General features: G+C 48.2%; 1 protein-coding gene across 1 annotated transcript; it reads right to left on the bottom strand.

The window, feature by feature from the left end:
* Positions 1–228: 228 nt before the first annotated feature.
* LOC123035072 (zinc finger and SCAN domain-containing protein 12-like) lies at positions 229–10,574 on the bottom strand. The gene is made up of 5 exons (XM_044452912.1): positions 9,774–10,574; positions 7,934–8,057; positions 5,569–5,838; positions 3,423–3,518; positions 229–1,695 (listed from the first exon to the last, which is right to left on the bottom strand). Exons 1-5 carry the CDS (start codon positions 10,572–10,574, stop codon positions 896–898), a joined length of 2,091 nt encoding a protein of 696 aa, XP_044308847.1. The 3' UTR covers positions 229–895.
* Between the last annotated feature and the right edge of the window lie 10,273 nt (positions 10,575–20,847).

The raw sequence follows: 20,847 nt of genomic DNA, 5'->3' as shown, positions 1-20,847 counted from the left end.
TGTGTTGTGTGAAGCTCTGGATTAAGTATTGGAACTATTGGCCATTTGACAATCCACAAAGACAAGGTTTCAAGCTGGTGTCGGGAGAATTTTTTGGTCTTTAGATTCCTACAGATTGTTATATATTGATTATCAACTGATTTATTGTTAGGATTATTTGGTTTTTCAAGTCTTCAAGCATCATCCACAGAAAAGGGGGATATATATGTTATAAACAACAAACACAGCAACTTGGTCATCATTTTTTAAAAAATATACTTTGTTCATACCTTTGAGTAGGTAGATTTTCATGGTGCAGTTTCCCTGTTAACAAAAATTTATTTATTTAAACAATTAGGTGTAGCAAAGATAACATATAATGCTACATGAAAACATATGAGAAAAGCAAATGGACTATTATGTATGTAGCAAGCTAGCAAAGTTTCTATGAAAACCAGCAACAAAAAGCTGATTTAGCTTTGACGAGACTAATGGAGAAGAAACGGAAGATTTAGATTTTTTCTCACCCATTCCCAGTTGTTCAGTATGAATTTCAATTTGTCCCCTGCATAACTAAATGGTTTCATGAATGTTCCAGTCAGGTCTATTTGCTTGATCCTAAAAGCTGAGCATTTGTATCACTTCTCTTCTGTAAGAGAACATGTAATTAGCAGGTTGCAGATTGATCTGTCTGTGAAAAGCTTCGTTTGCATGGATGGCCCCTTGGGGGATTCTTTGCTGTGAAACAGGGATTGCATTCTTTCTGAGCATTCTTTCTGAAACATGAATACCAGCCTTCTCTGGCCTGCTTCTCTCCAGACTTATTGAACTACAACTTTCAACATCCCCCACCCAGTCCTGCAGGGCACCAGGTTGGGGAAGGCAGACAAATAGAGTTTGTCACCTGTATAAATTCTCATGTGCTGAATAAGACCTGATTTATCACAAAAGCTGTTGTTGCTACAGCCTGAACACTGGTCTGATCTTTCCCTGTGTGGATTTTTTGATGAGAGGTAAGGCAGTCCCCCCGACTGAAGCTCTTCCCACATTCAAAGCACTGATATGGTTTATCCCCTGTGTGAAGTCTCTGGTGCCGAATGAGGTCCGAGTTCTGACTAAAGCTCTTTTCACAGTCTGAGCATTTATATGGCTTCTCTCTTGTGTGGATTCTCTGATGTCTAATGAGGCTAGACTGAGCACTCAAGTTCATGCCACAATCTGAGCAACTGAACGGTTTCTGCCCTGTATGCATTCTCAAGTGCATATTAAGAATTGATTTACGAAGGAAACTCTTCCCACAATTTGAACAGTTATAAAGCTTCTCTCGCCTGTGAATCCTCTGATGAGAAGTAAGGTTTGCTTTGTGATTGAAACTCTTTCCACAGTCCAGACATTTGTGTGGTGGTTCACCCTGTTGGAGTCTTTGATGATGAGTGAAGCTCTTTGCAACAGTCAAGCTTTTACTGGAATCTTCCTTTGGGGGAAAACCAAGACACGGATTCCTGCTCTCATCAAATTGACTTTTCTGTTCCATTGCTATTTCAGTCCATTCCACATCCAGAGGGATAGCAGATTTAGCCTTGTTCTCAGCTGGACTTCTCTCCTGCAACTCTAAATAATTTTGACCCTGCAAGTTTACCTTCAAGCACTCAGAGCTAGTTCTTTCTAAAGATACCTCTTGCATTTCACCTGCGTTCATGTACTCCCAAGCACCTTCTGGAATGAACAAAAAAACCAGAATTAAAGACTAAAAATGTCAGGGTAGAACACTAATTTTGTCTTCCATTTCTTCAAAGGCCTTCCATAGAGGTGGATTTTATAAATGTCAGAAAAATACACAATATTAATTATAAACACCATAGAAAGTAGCAAGGGCAATGCAGTGATCTCCAGTTTGATGTTTTTAATTCCATTTTTAAAAGTATCAATCTGCAAGGAAGCCGACCAAGTTATCCACTTCTAATTCATTTCTTTTGCCCGGGACTTCCTACATGTGGGACAGACACACTGTTTTCACTGCTCGGGCTAAAGAAGCAAGTGATATGCATATCCCTTCACTTCTCCATGGTGGATGCACAGCTCAGTTAAGATCAGGGATATAGTGCAGCCGGGACTCCTACGGACCAAGTCCCCGGACACCCAATTCAGAGGACCATCCCAACTCCAGCCGTTCTTGCCCCCGTTAAGTTTAGCTGCAATGTTGTCAGTAGCTGAGGGAAGGACAGGAAAGGTTTGTATTTTTGTGAATAAATATTAATACTAATAATGCGCATATTGTGACTGACTTTTATACAAAGGAATAGCCTTCGGTCACAGTATGCTTCTCGTGAGACAAAAACGATTTAGGAGGAAACACATGAATAGAGGGAGAGCCACAACCAAGAAGACGCTTTTTCAAGTCGAGTCCTACATAAAAAGAGCTGCCCTGAATCACACCAAAGGTTCCCCTAGTCCAGTTTTCCATTCACACCGTGCCTCATGGGACATCCCGTCACTTTTTTCTTTTCAGCGCCAGGCTAAAACTTCTTTATTGTTCCCAATGTTTTAGGATCTGATTGTTTTAATTAGGGTTTTATTATCAGTTGGATTTTTAGGACACTGTGTTTTATTTTACATTTCGTATTGTTAAACCATCCCGAGACATCCGTAAGGGACGGTCTAGAAAAGTTTTAAATAAATAAATCCATAAGGAGCACATGAAGGTGACAGCACCTTCCTGCCCATCTTCCCCAGCAAGCAGAGTACATAGGCATGGTGCCTTTGATATTGGAGAAAGTGTATGACCATGAGGACTAGCTGCATTTGATAGCCTTCTCTGCCAGGAACTTATTTGATCCCCTTTCAAAGCAATCCAAATTGATAGCCATTGAAACATTTTGCAGAGGCAAATTCCTTAGTTTCACTGTGTGAAGAAGCTTGTCCTTTCATCTGTCCTGAACCATTCACTTTTACCACTAATGAGAATCAGTGTAGTATACTGATTTAAGAGTGTGGGACTGGGGAACCAGGAGCTCTGGGTTCGAATCCCCCCTCAGTCATGGAGCTCCCTGGGCGACTTTGGGCCAGTCACAGACCTCAACCCAACCTACCCCACAGGGTTGTTGTTATGAGGATAAGACAGAAAAGAGGAGAGGAATGATGCAAGCTGTCTTGAGTTCCTTGGAAAGAAAAAGGGCAGGATAGAAATTAAAAATAAGATAAATAAAATAAAATAAACAAACCAGCATCAATGAATGCCACTTTGGGTTCTAGTATTATAAGCAAAATGGCTCTTTCCCACTCCCTCTGCTCCACTTATGGGTTTTTTTTTTTAATGTTTCAGGGCTGATTTCAGGTTTCAAATCTTAGAGCAGCAGCTTGGGGGGAAACCAGTGGCTCCAGCATGCCCTGCCACAGGTTTACCCCAGACAGAAAAGGGGCCCTGTGCAGAATGAAGCAGCCACCTGAAAATCTTTCTCCTTCCTCTGAAATCCGAGCAAGACTTTCCTCCTTCTCTTCCAGCCAAGAGAGGAGATTGGGGTTGGGAATCCGGGAGCCTCCTGCAGCAGAAAGCAACAAAAATAAGTGAAGGCAGGTTAGTTTAGGGATGCTGGGATATCAGATCTCGGCAGGCACCGGAATTGGACTAGACGGACTTTGAAATCCCTTCTATTACATTTCGATCGAACCATTTTCCACTCCAGAATCCCATGGTGCTGGGTAGGAGCCTGCTCTCCATTTGATCCTCTCAACAACCTGTGGGGTCAGTTAGGTTGAAGTCGGCAGCCGGCCTCAAGCTTCATAGCTCAAGGGGGCCTGGAAGTCACTCCAACCCTTTCCCCTCTGCACCCCACTGGATCTATGAACCTTCCGCATTTGGCTCCAGGGAAGGAATAGTCATTGGTTAGGGAGGCTGGCTGGGAAGGCAGGAGAACAGAAATGGAGGAAGAGCCCAAAGGCCAGGCTAGTTTTGGTACCGAAGCTATGCAGACGGCTCTGGGAAGTTTCCCCTCTTTGTTCACCTACATTTCTCCCCCGCCCGGGAGGTTTTTCTATTCCTTACATGCTTTTATCTTCATTAGCAGCCTTTCTCGACCTGGTTGCACCAGATACTTTGCACTGTAACACCCATCAGCCCCAGTCAGTGGTTGATGGGCATGGCAAGCCTGGAAAGCCCCAGCTTAGGGAAAGCTGCTTTATTTCCCCTTCAGAAATCACCCAGTCCACGTTCATCACAGTCAGAGATGATTTTTCTTAATTATGGCTGGACTACTACCCCCATCATCCACATGCCAGTGAGTGATTATAGTCTAACACATCGGAAAGGCATCAGATTGAATTATTACCCTGATTAATGATGTTGTTCAGTTTGCATTTTTAAGCAAACTACAAAATATAGTATAAAACTATTCAAGGTACAATCCTGTATATATTTAGACAGAAAACGGTTCTTCAATCTCTCATAAACGTGTTTCTGGGCTAAATGTGCATAGGACAGCACCCTGAAAGAGTGAACTTATTTACTTACTTACTTACTTACTTACTTTATTTATTTATTTATTATTTTTGTATGCCGTCCCATCGTATGAGCCTCGGCTTACATACAATAAACAAACATAATACAAATAATGCAATTAAAATCCAGAATCACCCTGGCTGCAAATTAAAACCTATAGATGATATTAAAAATTGTTAAAATATTGTTTAAATAAAAAGGTCTTAGCCTGGCGCCGAAAAACAAATAACGATGGCGCCAGGCGGACCTCTCTGGGGAAATGTTTTGTCTTCAAAAACCAGACAAACATTTTAAACATTAAAGTGACATAGAATTAAAACTAGAGAGGAAGATTTGTCCCAAGACAAGCTGCACTGAGCATTGGCAGAACAGCCCTCCGTCAGGGATGCTTTAACTCTCTCCGTCAGGGAGAGCCAGTGTGGCGTAGTGGTTAAGAGCATGGGACTGGGACTCAGAGGATCTGGGTTCAAGTCCCCGCTCAGCCATGGAGCCAACTGGGTGACTTTGGGCCAGTCACAGACTCTCAGCCCAACCTACCTCACAGGGTTGTTGTTGTGGGGATAAGACGGAGGAGGAGAGATGATGTAAGCTGCCTTGAGTCCTTTGTAGGAAAAAGGCAGGATATAAATCACAATATAAATAAATATAAATAAATAAACTTGGGAGACCAGCCCTGAGCAGAGGGTTGGACTCAATGGCCTTGCCCACCCCCTTCCAACTCTACTATCCTCTGATTCTAGATTTGGAAGAGAAGTTACATATTAACTCATGCAGAGTAAAATAAACCTGCCGGAATGTGTGCCATTCAATTTGTGAACCCTCCTCTGATGTCACGGACTGTTCCTGATTGTTCCAACTACGGGATCCCAAAGCTTCCCCCTGCGACTGGAACATCCGATGGGCATGAAACTGGAGGCAGGGGAAGCCCAGAGTGCCGGGTGCACTTCCCCCGCTGCCAGTGCCATCTCTTCATCGGTGGGCTTTACGCTGCAGAGGAAACATTTCCCGCAAAGCCCATGCGCCTCGTTCCTCCTCTCCTGGGGAATCCTGATGGAAGCTGCACCAACATGCATCACAGCAGTTTAATGCATTACCAGCATCAGTTCCAGCCCAGACTGCAGGGAGGTCCAGCTCACGGGGGGTCTTCTGACCTTCCCCACAAGGAACGGGCTCGTCCTGTTTCTCCCCCGGGTGGTTCTCTTGCAGACAGCCTGTTCTCTCCTGATCTGCCAAGGCATTTTCCTTCTCACAGCACGGGGGAAGGTTCACCTCTGCTTTCCATGCTAGCATTCTGTGCGGTTCCCGCAGTTCCGAACCATCCGGCACATACTTCTCTTCGTCGGTGGCCATCCATGCCTCGTCTACTACAAATCAAATCAAATCAATTTATTTATTTATAACATTTTTATGCTGCATCCATCGCAGAAGCCTGGGGGCGGCTTACCAAGAGACTAAATAAACAAAGAATAGAATCAAATCACATCAAATCCCAAGCCAAGCCAAGCCAAGCCTCCAAAATCTTAACTGGAGAACAACAGAACCTGTTTAGACTGAAAAAAAGCAACCCCCAGCCAGAGAGTCATGGGACTTTTTATTACCCAAGGATCTTGCAAAGACGACAAAGAAGCACACATTCTGCTCCCAGACTTCACTCAGCAGGGCACGGACAAAGAACCTCCGGCCAGCAGGCATATGTGGCCCACCTGGTCCAAAGAACCTCCTATGAGGGCTCTTCCCAAAGGCTCAAGGTTTTGGGAGTGAGCAAGACGGCTGCTTTGGGCGCACGTTCTCCAGGGCTGCTGGCTGGTCTCCAGAAGAATCAGGAGAAGCACAGATGCAGGAGGGGGCTGGGGAATATGGGCCATCCAGAAACTCTGAGAGAAGCAGAGACACTTCTCTCAAGGGCAGACTTCCAGGTGGGCGGTGGCCTCTGGGAATCACCAAGCTGTACTTTGGCAGGAGGGGCCTCAGGGCAGGGAAGTTTCTCAGGCTCAGGTGAGGGGGAACCGCTCTTGACCACATGATGCAGCATCAGCAGAGCAGGGTGGCCCAATTAGAGGATCGGCATGCAGAGAGGAGGCATGCCTGTTTTCAGAAGGCCTCTCCTAGCGGGCGAGGGCATGGGCATGTCTGAGGGTCTGGAATGGGCTCCCACGGGAGATGGCTGAGGCCCCATCGGGGAGGGTGTTCAAAGATAGGCTAGACATGCACATGGCGGGCATGTCGTGAGCTGGAGCTGGGGTCAGGCTAGATGGCCCTAGAGACCCCTTCTGACTCGCTCTGTTGCTATGTTCCTAATAAGAGTTCCTGGAGGTGAAGGCCAGACTGGGTTCAACGAACCGCTCTGTGCATGCTCCGAGATTCATTCCGGGGGTTTGTGCTTCTGGAAAACACTCTGGCCAACGAAGAACACTTTTGCATGACGGGTCTGTGGCCACGAAAGTGCAAGGGGAGGAATCCCAGCTCAGCACAGGAGGCCGGCAGGGGGAGGACCCCTCGCTGCAGCCGCTGCAGGGGCTGCCCGTGGCGCAAACGCTCCATCCCAACCGGGAGAGCGAGAGGCGCGCCAAGCGGCTGCCCCTCCCTCACACTCCCACGCAGGGGAAGGCCGAGGGCACCTGTCCCTGCTGGCTGGGGAAATGTGCCACCACCCGGCACCTCGCTGGGGCATCCAGTCCCACTGGGGCAGAATCCTCCATGCACCAGTGTGTGCATCCCGAACAAGACCACCAGCCGGAGGAGCACCGGCCAGGGACTGGGTGACATCGGAAGGCCGGGGTCCACCTCATGGCATCATCGGGGGGGTGCGTGTGCAGGGGGGGATACAGAAGCTGCCAGAGTCCCGAGACCTCCCAGCATGCACACCCCACATGGCAGAATGCGGCACATCACAAGCAATAGCAGAACATAGAGGATCTCGTAAGTATCTTTCTTGTTCCGTGCCATCCAGTTGCCTCCAACTTACGGCGACCCTGTGGATGAAAGCCCTCCAAAATGACCTGGCTCAGCTCTTATAAACTCAGGACCGTGGTGTCCTTTGTGGAATTTATGGCTTCCAGTTTGCCAAAATAACCTCCCCACCCCAAAAAAAGGTCTGCCTGCTATCCACACATCGGCCTGGGGCTTGGCTGAGTTTACAATGATTGATGTCACAGATGGTTCCCAAACATTCCAGCTATTAAGGAGGATGCTTCCTTTGGTGGCCAGAGCAGCAGCTGGGAATAAAAGAGGTGCCATGGGAAACACAGAAAAGGACCAGCTCCCACAGAATGCTGGGAATCTGCATCTCTCTCCTCTACCCCCACCCCAGTTTTTCTTGGGTACCATCTATAGATATTCAAGACAGTGCAATTCCCAAACTCCCTAAAAGGAAACAGAAGGAAGCAGATTCAAGGTCAGTGCAAGAAGAAACTTTATAGCATAAGCAAGCGGTCTGGCATAGGCAGGAACCCTTCTTACCCAACTGGCCGGTTTCTCCATCGTCATCTTCCTCTTTGGTTTCTATGCACATTTGTCCCTGCTCGGAGTCATGAGATGCCTGACTTGCATCGGAGAAACCCGTAGCTGTTTTTTCTGACGCCACCTGCAACAGCAAAGAATTGTTAACTAGGCTTTGTTCTTGGTCTGCAATTCCTGGCTTATTTGGGAAAGACAAACTAGGAGACCCAATTCAGACATACTGCTGTTTTCTACCTGGTGAGTTTTATGCTGGGATGGGCCGGAAATGAACGTCTACAAATGGTCAATATCAGCTTTCATTCTGACCATTCTGGCAGGGGCTTCTGAGCTGAAGTCCAAAAAATCTGGAGACTTACCGTTTGCATGCAAACATGGTCAATACTAGTACAAGCCCTCAGTACAGGGCCTGTAAATAGATTCAATAACTTAAAGGTTGGCTTTTTCAGCTGCAAAATGGGCAAATGCTATTTTGGGAAGAATGAAAGTATTACTTCCAAATACGAGAAGCAGTAGTTCCTCTATACGCCTCACTAGTCAGACTCCATCTGCAATCCTGTGTCCAGTTCTGGGCACCAAGATTTAAGCAAGATGCAAAAAAATTAGAACGGGTCCAGCGGAGGGCAACAAAAATGATCCAGAGTTTGGAAATACTGCCCTGTGAGGAGAGAGAGAGAACTGGGCATGTTCAGCCTTGAGAAGAGAAGGCTGAGGGGGGACACGGTTTCCCATTTGAAGTACCTCAAAGGCTGTCACAAAGAGGAAGGTCAAGATCTCTTTTCACTCATCCCAGAGTGTAGGACATGGAATAATCAAGTCAAACTGCAACAATCCAGATTCAGGCTGGACAGCAGGAAAAGCTTCCTCGCTGTCAGAGCAATAGGACAGTGGAACCAGCTGCCTGGAGAGGTGGTGGGCTCTCCCACAAAGGGGAAATTGGACAGCCATGTGAGTGGGATGGTGTAAAGTGGTGTCCTGCAACAGCGGGAGGCTGGACTCGATGGCCTTCATGGCCCCTTTTGACTGTACTATTCTATGATTTTGCAGCTCTTTTTATTAGCCAAATCATAGATGACATCTTCACATTTCATTTTTTGAAAAAACACATTCTCCATTCTAGGTCATGCAAGTGAAGATGGTGCTTTTTGCCACATGGTTAATCTAAAACAGGCCTTTATAGCTCAACTTTTAAAAAGAGCAGTCCAAAAATGGCAAGAGACATTTGGAAAACTTGCCACCAACTTTTTTGCATAATGCTAATCTCTGTCGCTGTTTCCCTGCCTGCATATATGTGTGCAAACAACTGGAATTCACCTGTGAACGCATGTTTCAGATCCAATGGGCAGGTGTCTGTTAACGCCCTTGCTCTAGAAGCTACTTCATCACTAAACTTCGAACTGCGTGAAGGGAAAGGAAACCCCGCAAGGAGTGCCACCTGCCCTGTTCAGTAAGAACATTACTGGATAAAGGACTCCATACAGAATTTGTCACTGGCATTTCCTGAGCCAGTATTATCCATGCCCATTTCAAACTTTTCACTCCAGACTATTGCTTTGGGGTTCTCTTGGGATATTTGAAAGGCTAGGGTCTTCTTACTAGCTCAAGCAAACACAGACCTCACTGTCCCTGCGTTTGCAGCTATTATTCTGGAACCTGTACAAGGCAAGCATTTAGCTTTAAATCTACCCTGGGGACTGGTAAGAACATGAGAAGAGCCCTGCAGGATCAGGCACAAGGTCCACCCAGTCCAGCATGCTGGACTCTGGGCAAACCGGCTGCCCAAAGGATCCCTCCAGCAGGAGGGGTGACCAGGCTCACCCCCTCTCCTATGACAGGATCTCACCTGGCTTTCCTTCCCCTTGGCCTCTTGCTGCCTCCACAGGAAATCCTCAGCCAGGGCCACTGCCATGGAACAGGTCTCCGGACCACACGCCCTGACCCATCCCTGGACCTCTGACGGAAGGACAGTCAGGAACTGCTCCAAGACCAGTAACTCCAGGATCTGCTCTTTGGTGTGTTTCTCGACTTTTAGCCAGCGATGGCAAAGTCCCTGAAGCCGGCTGTAAACAGCTCTCGGTCCTTCGGCTTCCTGGTAGCAGAAATGCCGGAAGCGCTGGCGAATCGTCTCCCTGCTCAAGGCAGCCCCTTGCAAGATGGCTGCCTTCACTTTCCCATAATCCTCTCTGTCTCGGGCATCCAGGCTGCTAAAGGCCTGCTCGGCTTCACCATGGAGGGCTGGCAGGAGCTGGGCTGCCCACTCCTCCTTGGGCCACCGGCAGGCCTCAGCCACTTGCTCGAAGGAGGCCAGGAAGGCCTTGGCGTCGTTCCATGGCGAGGCCTCCTCCAGCAACTCTGGGACCCTCCATTCTGTGGTGGGGGACGCCATCATCCTTAGCAACAGATGCCGTTGTGCTTCCCAGAGCTGAGCCGAGTCATCTTCTGGTTCCTCCTTCACCTCACATAGCACTGCTCTCTGCAGGGGACCATCAGTATCCCCAGGACGCTTCGTCTTGGTGGATTTCCCTTTTTCCTCCAAGGTCCCCATGGATCTGCAAGCAACGGTGCCCACTGGAAGGTTTTTTCCAGATCTTTCTGAGACTTCCATCTGTGTAGCTCCCACACCCTCCTCCTCCTCCGTTTTCATCCTTGGATGAGCTCACGGCGTTGGCAGCGTATCGCAGAATGCCTGACAAGAAACTAGGAAGCTCTAGAGGGGACCCAAAACTTCTGCCTGGGCGAGAGAGACAGAATCAGGAATTAAGGAAACAAATGCCAAATATTTTGATTGACTGGTTGATTTTATTTCTACCACACGATAGCTGAAGCTGTCTGAGAGGTTCACAATGATTTCTCAAAACATAAAATGAGATACAATAAAAATAAAATACTACTGTATTCCTGATGACTATGCATGGGTGTGAATGCTCGACAGTGAAGAAAACTGACAGGAAGAAAATGGATGTATTCTAAACATGGTCCTGGAGGAGAGCTTTGCGAAAACCTAGGACAAAGAGAAAGACGGACAAGGGATCAAATCAAGCAAGTGCTTTTCCTACAGGCAAGAATGACAAAACCTGGGGTGTTGTGCTTCACACACATCCTGAGAAGTCAAGACTCCTTGGAGAAGACAATTGTGCTAGGGAAAGTCAAAGGCAGAAGGAGAAAAGACCAAATATGAGATGGATCGACTCCATAAAGGAAGCCGCAGCCTGGAATTTAGAAGCGCTAAACTGGGATGGCATACATAAGACATTCTGGAAGGCTTTCAGGCCTTAGGCTTGAGGGCAGATAACAGCAACAGCATGCCAAAATGTAAACCAGTTTAAACATCTCAAGCAATTTCAGTATAACTTGACCTAATAGAAGACACGTGGGTAGGAAGACACCATCACTGTTTCAAAAGCAAAACTTCTGGCCTTATGCTTGGCATATATAATAGTTAAAGGACCGGACTGGGACTTGGAAGATCTGGGTTCAAGTGCGCAATCAGTCATGAAGGTGACTCTGGTTTAAGTCACAGTGTCTCAGCCCAACCCACCTCATAGGGTTGCTGTGAGGGCAAAACTGAGCGCAGGATTCAGCAAGCTTTTTAGAGAATAGGAAGCAAGATATAAAAATAAGGTTTTTTTTAATAAATGAAAACTAAAAATTGAGTAACTGAATTTACAGAGATCAGAGGAAGGGACTGGACCATTTAGGGAGGCTGGATTTGGACCCTGGGCAGGTCAGATTTGGTCTTCCGGCCCAAGAGTCAACACCCCTGATATAATACATACCTTTACTTTTTGTTTGCTTTTCAAAGAGCATCAGATCTTTCTCACCCAGTATGGCAGGACAGGACAGGACTGTCACATGGTGCTGATTGCAGAGGTGAAAACTTAAAGGCTGCCCTTGCCCATCCCTGGTGTATTAAAACCAACCCAGACGACTCAAGGAAGTGAGTCACTCTGCACTTCTCAGGGAAAATAGAAAGAGAAGAATGTTCAGCCTGACCATAAATGCTGTGTTCTGGGAGGAGACAAATCAGGGGTAGACGAGTGGCTCCCTCCACAAAGGGTGGGAAATCTCCCCAAAGTACGTAGGAAATGGGCAAAACAGGGCTGCAGCTGCCAGCTGTTTGGGCACTGCTAAGAAACATACATTTATGAAACACCTCCACTATTTCCTTCTAGGAAGCAGAATTGCATCGGGCTAACTTTTAAATTATAGCATTTCAGAGCTGGAGGGGATCCTGCTATCCTGCATCTCTGCCAAGTTGGCTCTGCTTTCTCTGTCTGGATACCTCCAGCGAGGGAAAACTATGACAAACTGTTCCCTTGCAGAACAGTTCCCACCATTAGGATAATTTCCTTAACGGTCAGCCAAAATCCCATTCCCAACCATCAGTTCTACTGCTTTGCAGAGCAGCGGAGAACAAGTCTGCACCATCCGTGACAGCTTTTGCCCTGACCATGGGTCAGGACCCCGCCTTGCTCTCTGAAGGGGTGGGAGCTCTCAGAAAAACCCTCCTTGCCCCAGGGCAGCTATTTCTGAGTTTAGATTCCCAGATGCTATAGAACTAGAATTCCCATCATTCCCCAGCTGACATAGCCGACCGTTCGGAAGGGATAACCGCCCAGCAACATCCAGGCCCTTCTCAACTTGGGCGCTTGGACTGCAACTCCCATCACCCCAACAATCGACCCTGCTGGCTGGGGATGATGGGACTGGAAGTCCAACACTCCTGGAAAGTGGCTCTGGAGAAAATAGCAGCGGGGCACCTACAACACTTCTGGAGAGAGCGGGACGGATCCTGGTTGAGCTCCTAATTCAGTTGCTAGCAGGGGGCTGGAGAACTGGGTAACGGTGAGGGGGTCTCCCTCTCCCCACCCCGCAACTCCAGTCCGCCGCTGCCCGCCACGGTTTTGCAAGACCCGTATCAATTGCCCTCCCTCACCTTCACCACCGACAGAGACGTGTCCGTGCTGCAACCTCGGAGTCCTCCCCGGCCGGGACAAAGCGCCTTTTGCGCGGGTTTCGCGCGCCCGCGCCACGCTTGGACCGTCCCTTCTAGGAAGCGCCGCGCTCGCTCTCCCTCACCTTAACCCTTTCGCAGGCCGCAGACCCCACCCCCCCCCCCCCCGCGAAGAAGCCGCGCCCCGGCGCTGCTTTCGGTCCACGCCGGAGCTCGGCAGGTGGGAGAAGGGCCGAGCCTTAAGAAGTGCCCGGAAAAAGTAGGAGAGGAGCCGAAAGGAAAACTGCCGGGATCGAGCCGCCCTTGTACTAATCTCTCCGGGGTGACCTGCTTGGAATGATGTGAACAATCTGGTGGCCGCACCTAAAAATGGATATCGTACAATTGGGAAAGGAGCAGGAGAGCCAGTGTGGTGCAGTGGTTAAGAGCAGGGGACTGGGACTCAGACGATCTGGGTTCGAGTCCCCGCTCAGCCATGGAGCCAACTGGGTGACTTTGGGCCAGTCACAGACTCTCAGCCCAACCTACCTCACAGGGTTGTTGTTGTGGGGATGAGATGGAGGAGGAGATGTAAGCTGCCTTGAGCCCTTTGTAGGAAAAAGGCAGGATATAAATCGAATAAATAAATAAATGGGCACCTAAAATGATCCCAGGACATTCCTGGGAGCAGCTCCTGCAGGGAACGGTTTTCTGCTTAGTGTTATTGTGGAAATCAGCTCAGATGTGCAGGTTGTATGCACAACTTTTATGTTTGGCAGTTATTCATCCTGAGAGGCAACGGGAGTCCAGTCAATGCGAGTGCCACTCAGCCACGAGTTTCTAATACGGTATTCAACCATTTCCGTATATTTTGGGTGGAAATGACTGCACTCATATTTGGGGTTTTGTGCAGGGCTTGTTCACACATTTTGTGAACAAAAAAACACTCTATTATCCAGAGATGTCTTTTCCACACTTCCTCCTAAAGCCACAATCATTCTAATGTACACTTGAAAGGCTGCCTTATTCAGCCAAGGTCTATCCCAATGTTAATTAAAAGCTTCTAACTGCAGGTCGGGACAGGAAGCATTTATTGCTTCCCGTTCAGTGTGGCTGGGTCATCTGTATTGCCAGTACTGGAGGGACATCTGATGGGGATACGAGAGTCAGGCTCTGCAACTCCTTACCAAGTGAGACTAGGGTGACTCCTCTTAGGGCCTTCTACCAGCAAGCAAAGATGTTTTCATTCAAGCAGGCCTTTGGCATGCAGGCAGGTCTGTTGGCTGCAGTTTTTACTCCTTTATTGTCACCCTTTTTATCTATTTATTTTCTGATAGTTTTGACTAAGTTCTTGTTTCAAAGTTTGGTTATCACTTTGGTATCAAGTTGCCTTGAACAGTGTGTCCTCGGTGGAAAGATGGGATATAATCCACAATCACTATCTGCAGTGTTTCTTTTCAACTGTAGCTTAAAAACTTAAAGAGCTTTAACCCTAACCATAACACAATTTTACTTTAATTGAATGTTGTATAAACTGCCCTGGAAAAAATCTCTGAAGAGCAGCTTACCAATTTATGTATAAATAAATTGCTATAATGCAATAATAAAGCTATAATAAAAGGAAGGATGTCTGTCTGTCAGCCAGCACCACTGCTATGAAGCCCCGATTTCAGAAATCTGGTAAGTATTCTAAGGGAACTCTACATGCCTACTTATGAGTTATTTGATGTTCATTTTCTGGGCCTTGCTTGGAGTTGTGGGCATTTTCTCTGTCCAAATATGCTTAGGATTGCAGCCCTCTTTACCAAGACAAGATTCTGCCACTCCATAATACTTTGCATTACAAAGAGATTCCACACATTCTTGCTGGGAAAATCCATTTCCCACCCAGCTGCTGTGAGAATTGCAGCTAAGATCAGAGCGAATAAGGAAACCTGATACTGGTGGCAGAGGACAGCAGAAAAAGTCCTGGGGCATCCACCCTGCGAGCCCTGGCTCCACCGTGGATCTCCGAGACAACCAGGAGCAGCACAATCCTATGAATGCTTACATGGAATCCAATCCTCCTGAATTCAAAGGCAATCCCCCCCACCCCCAGTTGAGTCTGGATAGGACTGTAACCCTGCCCAGTTTTCTTCTTCAAATTGGTGTTCTGCAACTTTGCATCAGGAGTAACCTAGGTCATCCCATGCCTTCTGTCCATCTATATTACAGATTTATGGCTGCTTCAGTTTTGTATTTCACTTATAGTGCATTCTTGCGCATACTTGGTTGGAAGTAGACACTGTTGTTCTTCCTGGGCTTACTCCAGATGATTGTGTACAGAACACTGCGGTTTTAAACAGCTATTCCGTTGTTGTTTCAATATTTTTTTGCACTTTTGGGGGGTTTTAAATCCCATTTCTGATTCCTTTTCCACAAAAGGGATAGGCAACTCAAAGGAAAGCTAATAGAGGAAAAAACACAAAGCAAAAGTGGCGACAGGAAAAACACACGTGCCACAGAAATGCTTCACCACGCATAACACATTTCTTGCCGGGGAAGTAAGCAGAGCATGTGACTGGATGGACAAGTGGCAGATGCTCACAATGGACTAGTCACTTGTCATTCAGGAAATAGGGAGATGCCAGTGGCCAGAGGCCACAACTTTGTTTTCAACCAACCCTGGTTGACAGCAAGAAAATATGCAAATACTTCTTAGATAAAGCGGAGACAGACTCTGCCCCACAAGAACCTCTCTGGGGGAAATGTAGAGGTTTCATGTCACAGGAGAGCCTCTGCCAGCTCCCAAACATGTATGCGGATGCTCACAGCACTGATCCTGCAGTGCTGGCTGAGGCTGAACCGCTGTGGGAACGGCTTCTCACATTCCAAGCACTTGCGTGGCTTCTCCATGGGAGTCCTCTGGTGGTGGTTCCGATCTGAGGTGCCACTGAAGGTCTTTCCACATTCGTCTGCAAAAAGGGCAGATGCTATTTTGGGATGCATTAATAGAAATATTACTTCCAAATCACGAGAAGTAGTACTTCCTCTATACTCCTCCCTAGTCAGACCTCATCTGGAATACTGCGTCCAGTTCTGGGCACCAAGATTTAAGAAAGATGCAGAAAAATTAGGGTCCAGAGGAGGGCGACAAAAATGATCCAGGGTTTGGAAATACTGCTCTATGAGGAAAGACTGAGAGAACTGGGCATGTTCAGCCTTGAGAAGAGAAGGCTGAGTAGGGACATGATATCCCTCTAGAGGTACCTCAAAGGTTGTCACAAAGAGGAAGGTCAAGATCTCTCCTCCCTGATATCAGAGTGTAGGACACGGAATAATCAGCTCAAGTTGCAACAAGTCAGATTCAGGTTAGATAGGAGGAAAAGCTTCCTCACTGTCAGAGCAACACGACAGTGGAACCAGCTGCCTGGAGAGGTGGGGGGCTCTCCCACACTAGGGACAGTCAAGGGGAAACTGGATAGTCATCTGAGTGGGATGGTGCGTCTTGGTGTCCTGCAATAGCAGGGGGTTGGACCTGATGGACTTCATGGCCCCTTCCAACTCTACTATTCTCTGACTCACATGTCTTCTCCCTGGTTTGGATGTGCTGATGGGTGGCCAGCCCTGAGCTGGAAAGAAAGCACTTCCCACACACAAAGCGCATGTATGATTTGCCACCTCTGCGCATCCCTTTGTACTTTGTGGTGTTTCCCATAAGTGCCAGAGGCATTTTGCCTCTTACCAGTGTGTCTCCTTTGGTGGACTGCAATTCCTCCAATATCTGTGTAAACTTCTGTATAAGAAGCCAATCTGTCTACTCTCTCCTTTGGGTGGGTTTCCTACTAGAATGCTGCTTTGCGCCGACTCCCAGGGACATGTCTGTGCCTGTCTTCCATGCTCGCTGCCACAGTTCCACAGGCTCTCTCCTGCTATGAATCTTCTGGCACTTATGTCTCTCCTCCATCAATGCTGAACCACCCTTGTTCTCCTGGAGACATGAGAAAATCCAGGATTTATTGGTTGTTGCCTTTTTAAAATGTGTGCACCACCATTCATTCACAGTGGAGTCCATTGCAGTGTGCACGACACTGGAAAACATCCAGTGAGTCCACTGAGAGCCAGTGCAGGGAAGCAGTTGGTGTGTTCGCCTGCAGCTTGGAAGATCCCGAGTTCTAGTCCCCCACTCAGCTCTCGACTCCATGCTGCATCACCAGCAGAGGATGGCCCAATTAGAGGAACAGCATAGAGACGAGGTGTGCTTACTTTCGGAAGGCCCCTTCCAAAGGGATGGGGCCCAGGCATGCTCCTAAGGAGTGTTCCTGGCGGTGAATACTAGATTGGATTCCACAAACCACTCTGTGCATGCTCAGAGACTTATTCCAGGTGTACAGATTGACTCTATTACTGAAGGAGAAAGAAGATACTGACTTCTCTCAAACTTGGGATCTTTTTTATGATTGGCTGGAGAAACGGGACTTGGCTTAAAGATGTTTTTAAATTTTTATAAATTGGTTTGAATTTGATTATAGAATGTTAAAAAGATACGTTATAGGGGGCTGACCCAGTACGTCCGATGTATTTGATGACTGATGTTTTTAGTTTAAAAATTTTAATAAAAATCTTTATATAAAAAAGAGACTTATTCCAGGTGTTTGTGCATCTGGAAAATGCTTTGATCAATATTTTGCAAGAAGGATCTATGGCTCTGAGTGTGCGAAGGGGGGGACCCGAGCTCACAGCCATCCCGATCCTTACCCAGCAGGCTGGCCTCTCCCTTGTCCTCCCCTGCTTGGTCTCTGCACGCAGCTGCTTCTGCCCAAGGTCAGGCCTGTTATGGCGGAGAGGAACCCTGTCAAGGTAGAAAAGCAACTTGCCCGATTCCTTCCCCGAGCTCAACAGCACCCCCTGCAGGAGAAGTTTGGGCAGGGAGAAAGGGTTTGTCCACCTCCTCCTGGAGGCAGGAGCACAGTCCTCCAGAACTGGGGGCTCTCATCTGGGCATCGTGGCCGACTGCAGCCCCAGAGCTGACGTTCCCAATGCTGCCTCCCAAGATGCCCCACATCTTCTCTTCCCCAGACCCTAACCACCCTCCTCCAGACATGATGTCATTTTCTAGCGTTCGTGCAGTGTTTCCCCCATTTCCAAAAAGACTGAAATGCCCCTCCTGAAGGCTTAGTTACTGGCACGAAGAGCTTCCTGCTGAAATGTCCTGGTATTTTAAATATATTTGTTTCCACTCCTTTTGCTTGTGGTCTTGCCCCACACCAGAACGCGGCCCCCAAGGGCTTCTCTGCAATGGGATGCAGCCCCAGCAGGAAGAGCTTGCACATGTCTGCCGTTGGCCTAGCACCTGTCCCACTTTTCCAGCGCTGAGCCAGGCAATGGCTCTCCGACTCCCTTCCAGCCAGAGTCCTGGACCACAAACGGCTAACCAGATAAAAAGGCCTCACCTCCTTTTCCTGCCTCTAATCTGGTTACTGCTGCAGGAAATCCTCGGCAAGGGCTACGGCTTGGGCGCAGGTCTCGGGACCACGTCTCCTGGCCCAGCTCTGGATTCCTAACGGAAGGATGGCCAGGAATTGCTCCAGGATCAGCAGCTTCGGGCTCTGCCCCTAGCTGTGTCTCTTGGCCTTTTGCTGCTGGTCGCAAAGCTTCTGGAGCCGACAGTAAACCCCTCTGGGCCCCTCAGCCTCCCGGTAGTATAAATGCCTGAAATGCTGACACAGCTTCTTTGGATTGGTGGCATCACCCCCTTGCAAGATGGCTGTCTTCACTTTCCCATCATCCTCTCTGTCCCTGCCCTCCAGGCTAATAAAGGCCTGTTGGGCTTCTCCACTGAGGGCTGGTAGGATCTGGGCTGCTCGCTCTGCCTTGGGCCACCTGCTCGAAGGAGACCAAAAAGCCCGTTGAGTCACCCCAGGGTGTGTGTTTTGCCAGCGGCTCTGAACTCTCAGTCACAGCAAGGAGACTCCATTTTCTTCAGGAAGTCACCCTGAACCCACGAGCCCCCCAAGGCCGGCATCCGGCTTTGCAGCAGCGCCAGTCGGGGGGTTCCAGGGAGCACAAGATGCCCCCTTCCTGTTTCCCCCTCTGGGTGCAGAGCCCGCTCTTCACTGGAAGGGTCAATGGTCCCTGGAGCGGGCAGGCTTCCTCAACTGGGCGCCCTCCGATTGTGCTGGCATGCAAGTCCCATTCGTCTCAGGCAGACTGACTGGCTGGGGATTGTGGGAGCTGTAGTCCAACACATCTGGCACTTGATCAGAGGTAGGCAATCTCTGGCCTTCTAGATGTTGTGGAGGCTTCAGCTCCCATCATCCCCAGCTAACAGATGGCCAGTGGGCAGGAAGGCTGAAGCTTGTGCCCCAAACGCTTGGAGGACACCAGAGCAATGAAGCCCATAGGCGTGAGACAGAACATGCGGTCCAATGTGGGGACCCCTCCATGCGATCACTGGGGGTGCTGCCCCCCAGCGAGCCTCACACGCACGGGGCAGCAAGAGGAGCATTTTAAGACCGCACTCCCATGCAGATTTACCTGGGAGTAAGCTCCACTGAACACAGTGGGAGTTCCTTCCAAGTAAACATGCACAGAATCGCAGGCACCTTCACTACAGATGCCCACACTCAAGTCTTTCTAATCCTTGCTTTTCAACAGGGCCACGAGCTCACCTCTTCCAGCCGACAGGATCCCCTTAAACCCGAGGCAGGCAACTGGGCACTCTCCAAATACTTTGGCTTAGAGCTTCCATAATCCACGACTATGGACCTTGCTGGCTGGAGCTGGTAGGATCTGTAGCTGAAAACATCTGGAGGCAGCAGGTTGCTGAAGCTGCTTTAGGAGATGGTGCATGCTTGGAATGAGGCGCAGTATGGCCACAACCTGTGGCGACAAGGACAGTGATGGTGGTACTCACAGTGAGCAGCATGGGCTGCTGTGGAGGCCACGAGGAAGCACGCGGGGATTGGGGCCACCTCCTCCGCCTGGACATACAATTGTTGCTTGGATCTCTCCCTCAGATCTGTAACAGGGACTGGGATTTCCAAAGTAGCACGTGCCGGGGTCAAGGTTTATTTATTCGGAGTCATGAATATCCCTTTGCCTTGGTACGGAAAGGCAGCGGCACTTCCGGAAGGGCGCGAGTGTGTGCGCAGAAAAGATTAGGGCTGAAAAGCTTTGCAAAACCAGCTGTGCCTTTAATAGCAGACAAAATTTATGCAGAGCTACCCGAGACTGAATTAATTTGTTTATCCACCAGGTCTGCTTTTTGATACCGACTGGCAGCGGCTTTGATACTGAAGTTTGCTTTTTAACAGGAAATTGGACTTGGGTGTACAATGCACAAGCTCAATAGCTTTTTTTTTTTACTGGAGATGGGCAGTATACACTTTTTTCTGTTCTGACTTCTTTTTCAGTGTTTCACTCCTCTTCTCCCTTTGGTTCTCTCCGTTACCCATTCCCTCTGTCTCTCTCTTTGTCCCATCTTAATTCCAAACACCGCTTCTTTCTCTTTTCTTTCTTTCAATTCTTTTTCTATCGCTTCCTCTCCATCTTAATCAGGACAGGAACAGACTTCACTCTTGCTGGAAGTCTGTGCTAATTGCTTGCAAAGGTCTTCGGAAATGAGGGCAAGAGTCGCATGAAATGGACCAAGGGCCAAACATCGCTGACCCCATTAAATAGACCCATCACATTTTAAAACTTTAAATAGCAAGCACACTGTGACTTGATCTGCCTGCTGGGAGGGCAAGGAAGAGAGGTTAACTTTCTCTTGAACCATTTTCCAGAACGGAAATTCCATTCCCCTAAACAAAGCTGCTCTTTACCCCACGAGATAAAACAAAGAGGCTGGTGCTCACCCCGTGACCGTGACCGATAATTTTCAGCAAAACAGCAGGATCACTGTCTGATCCTGAGTGGAAGAACATATTATGTTATAGTCTTCACAGGTAGGCCTACACTGCATTTCTTGCAACCAAGGCAAAATGCAAGGGCCACAGAAGGT

The sequence above is a fragment of the Varanus komodoensis genome, unplaced genomic scaffold (assembly GCF_004798865.1).
Source record: "Varanus komodoensis strain SLA01 unplaced genomic scaffold, ASM479886v1 scaffold76, whole genome shotgun sequence".
Classification (NCBI taxonomy): Eukaryota; Metazoa; Chordata; class Lepidosauria; order Squamata; family Varanidae; genus Varanus; species Varanus komodoensis.
The sequence above is the reverse complement of the archived record's forward strand: the minus strand, read 5'-3'. Positions and strand labels throughout refer to the sequence as shown.

What these genes read in the sequence shown, in the direction of transcription:
- LOC123035072 (XM_044452912.1), bottom strand. Translation starts at nt 10,574, where the DNA reads ATGAAAACGGAGGAGGAGGAGGGTGTGGGAGCTACACAGATGGAAGTC. An exon ending in TGGAGAAACCGGCCAGTTGG is followed by an intron (nt 5,839 to 7,933) that starts GTAAGAAGGGTT and finishes TTTGATTTGTAG; the next exon opens with TAGACGAGGCATGGATGGCC. An exon ending in CTGGGCTGGAACTGATGCTG is followed by an intron (nt 3,519 to 5,568) that starts GTAATGCATTAA and finishes TTTCTGCTGCAG; the next exon opens with GAGGCTCCCGGATTCCCAAC.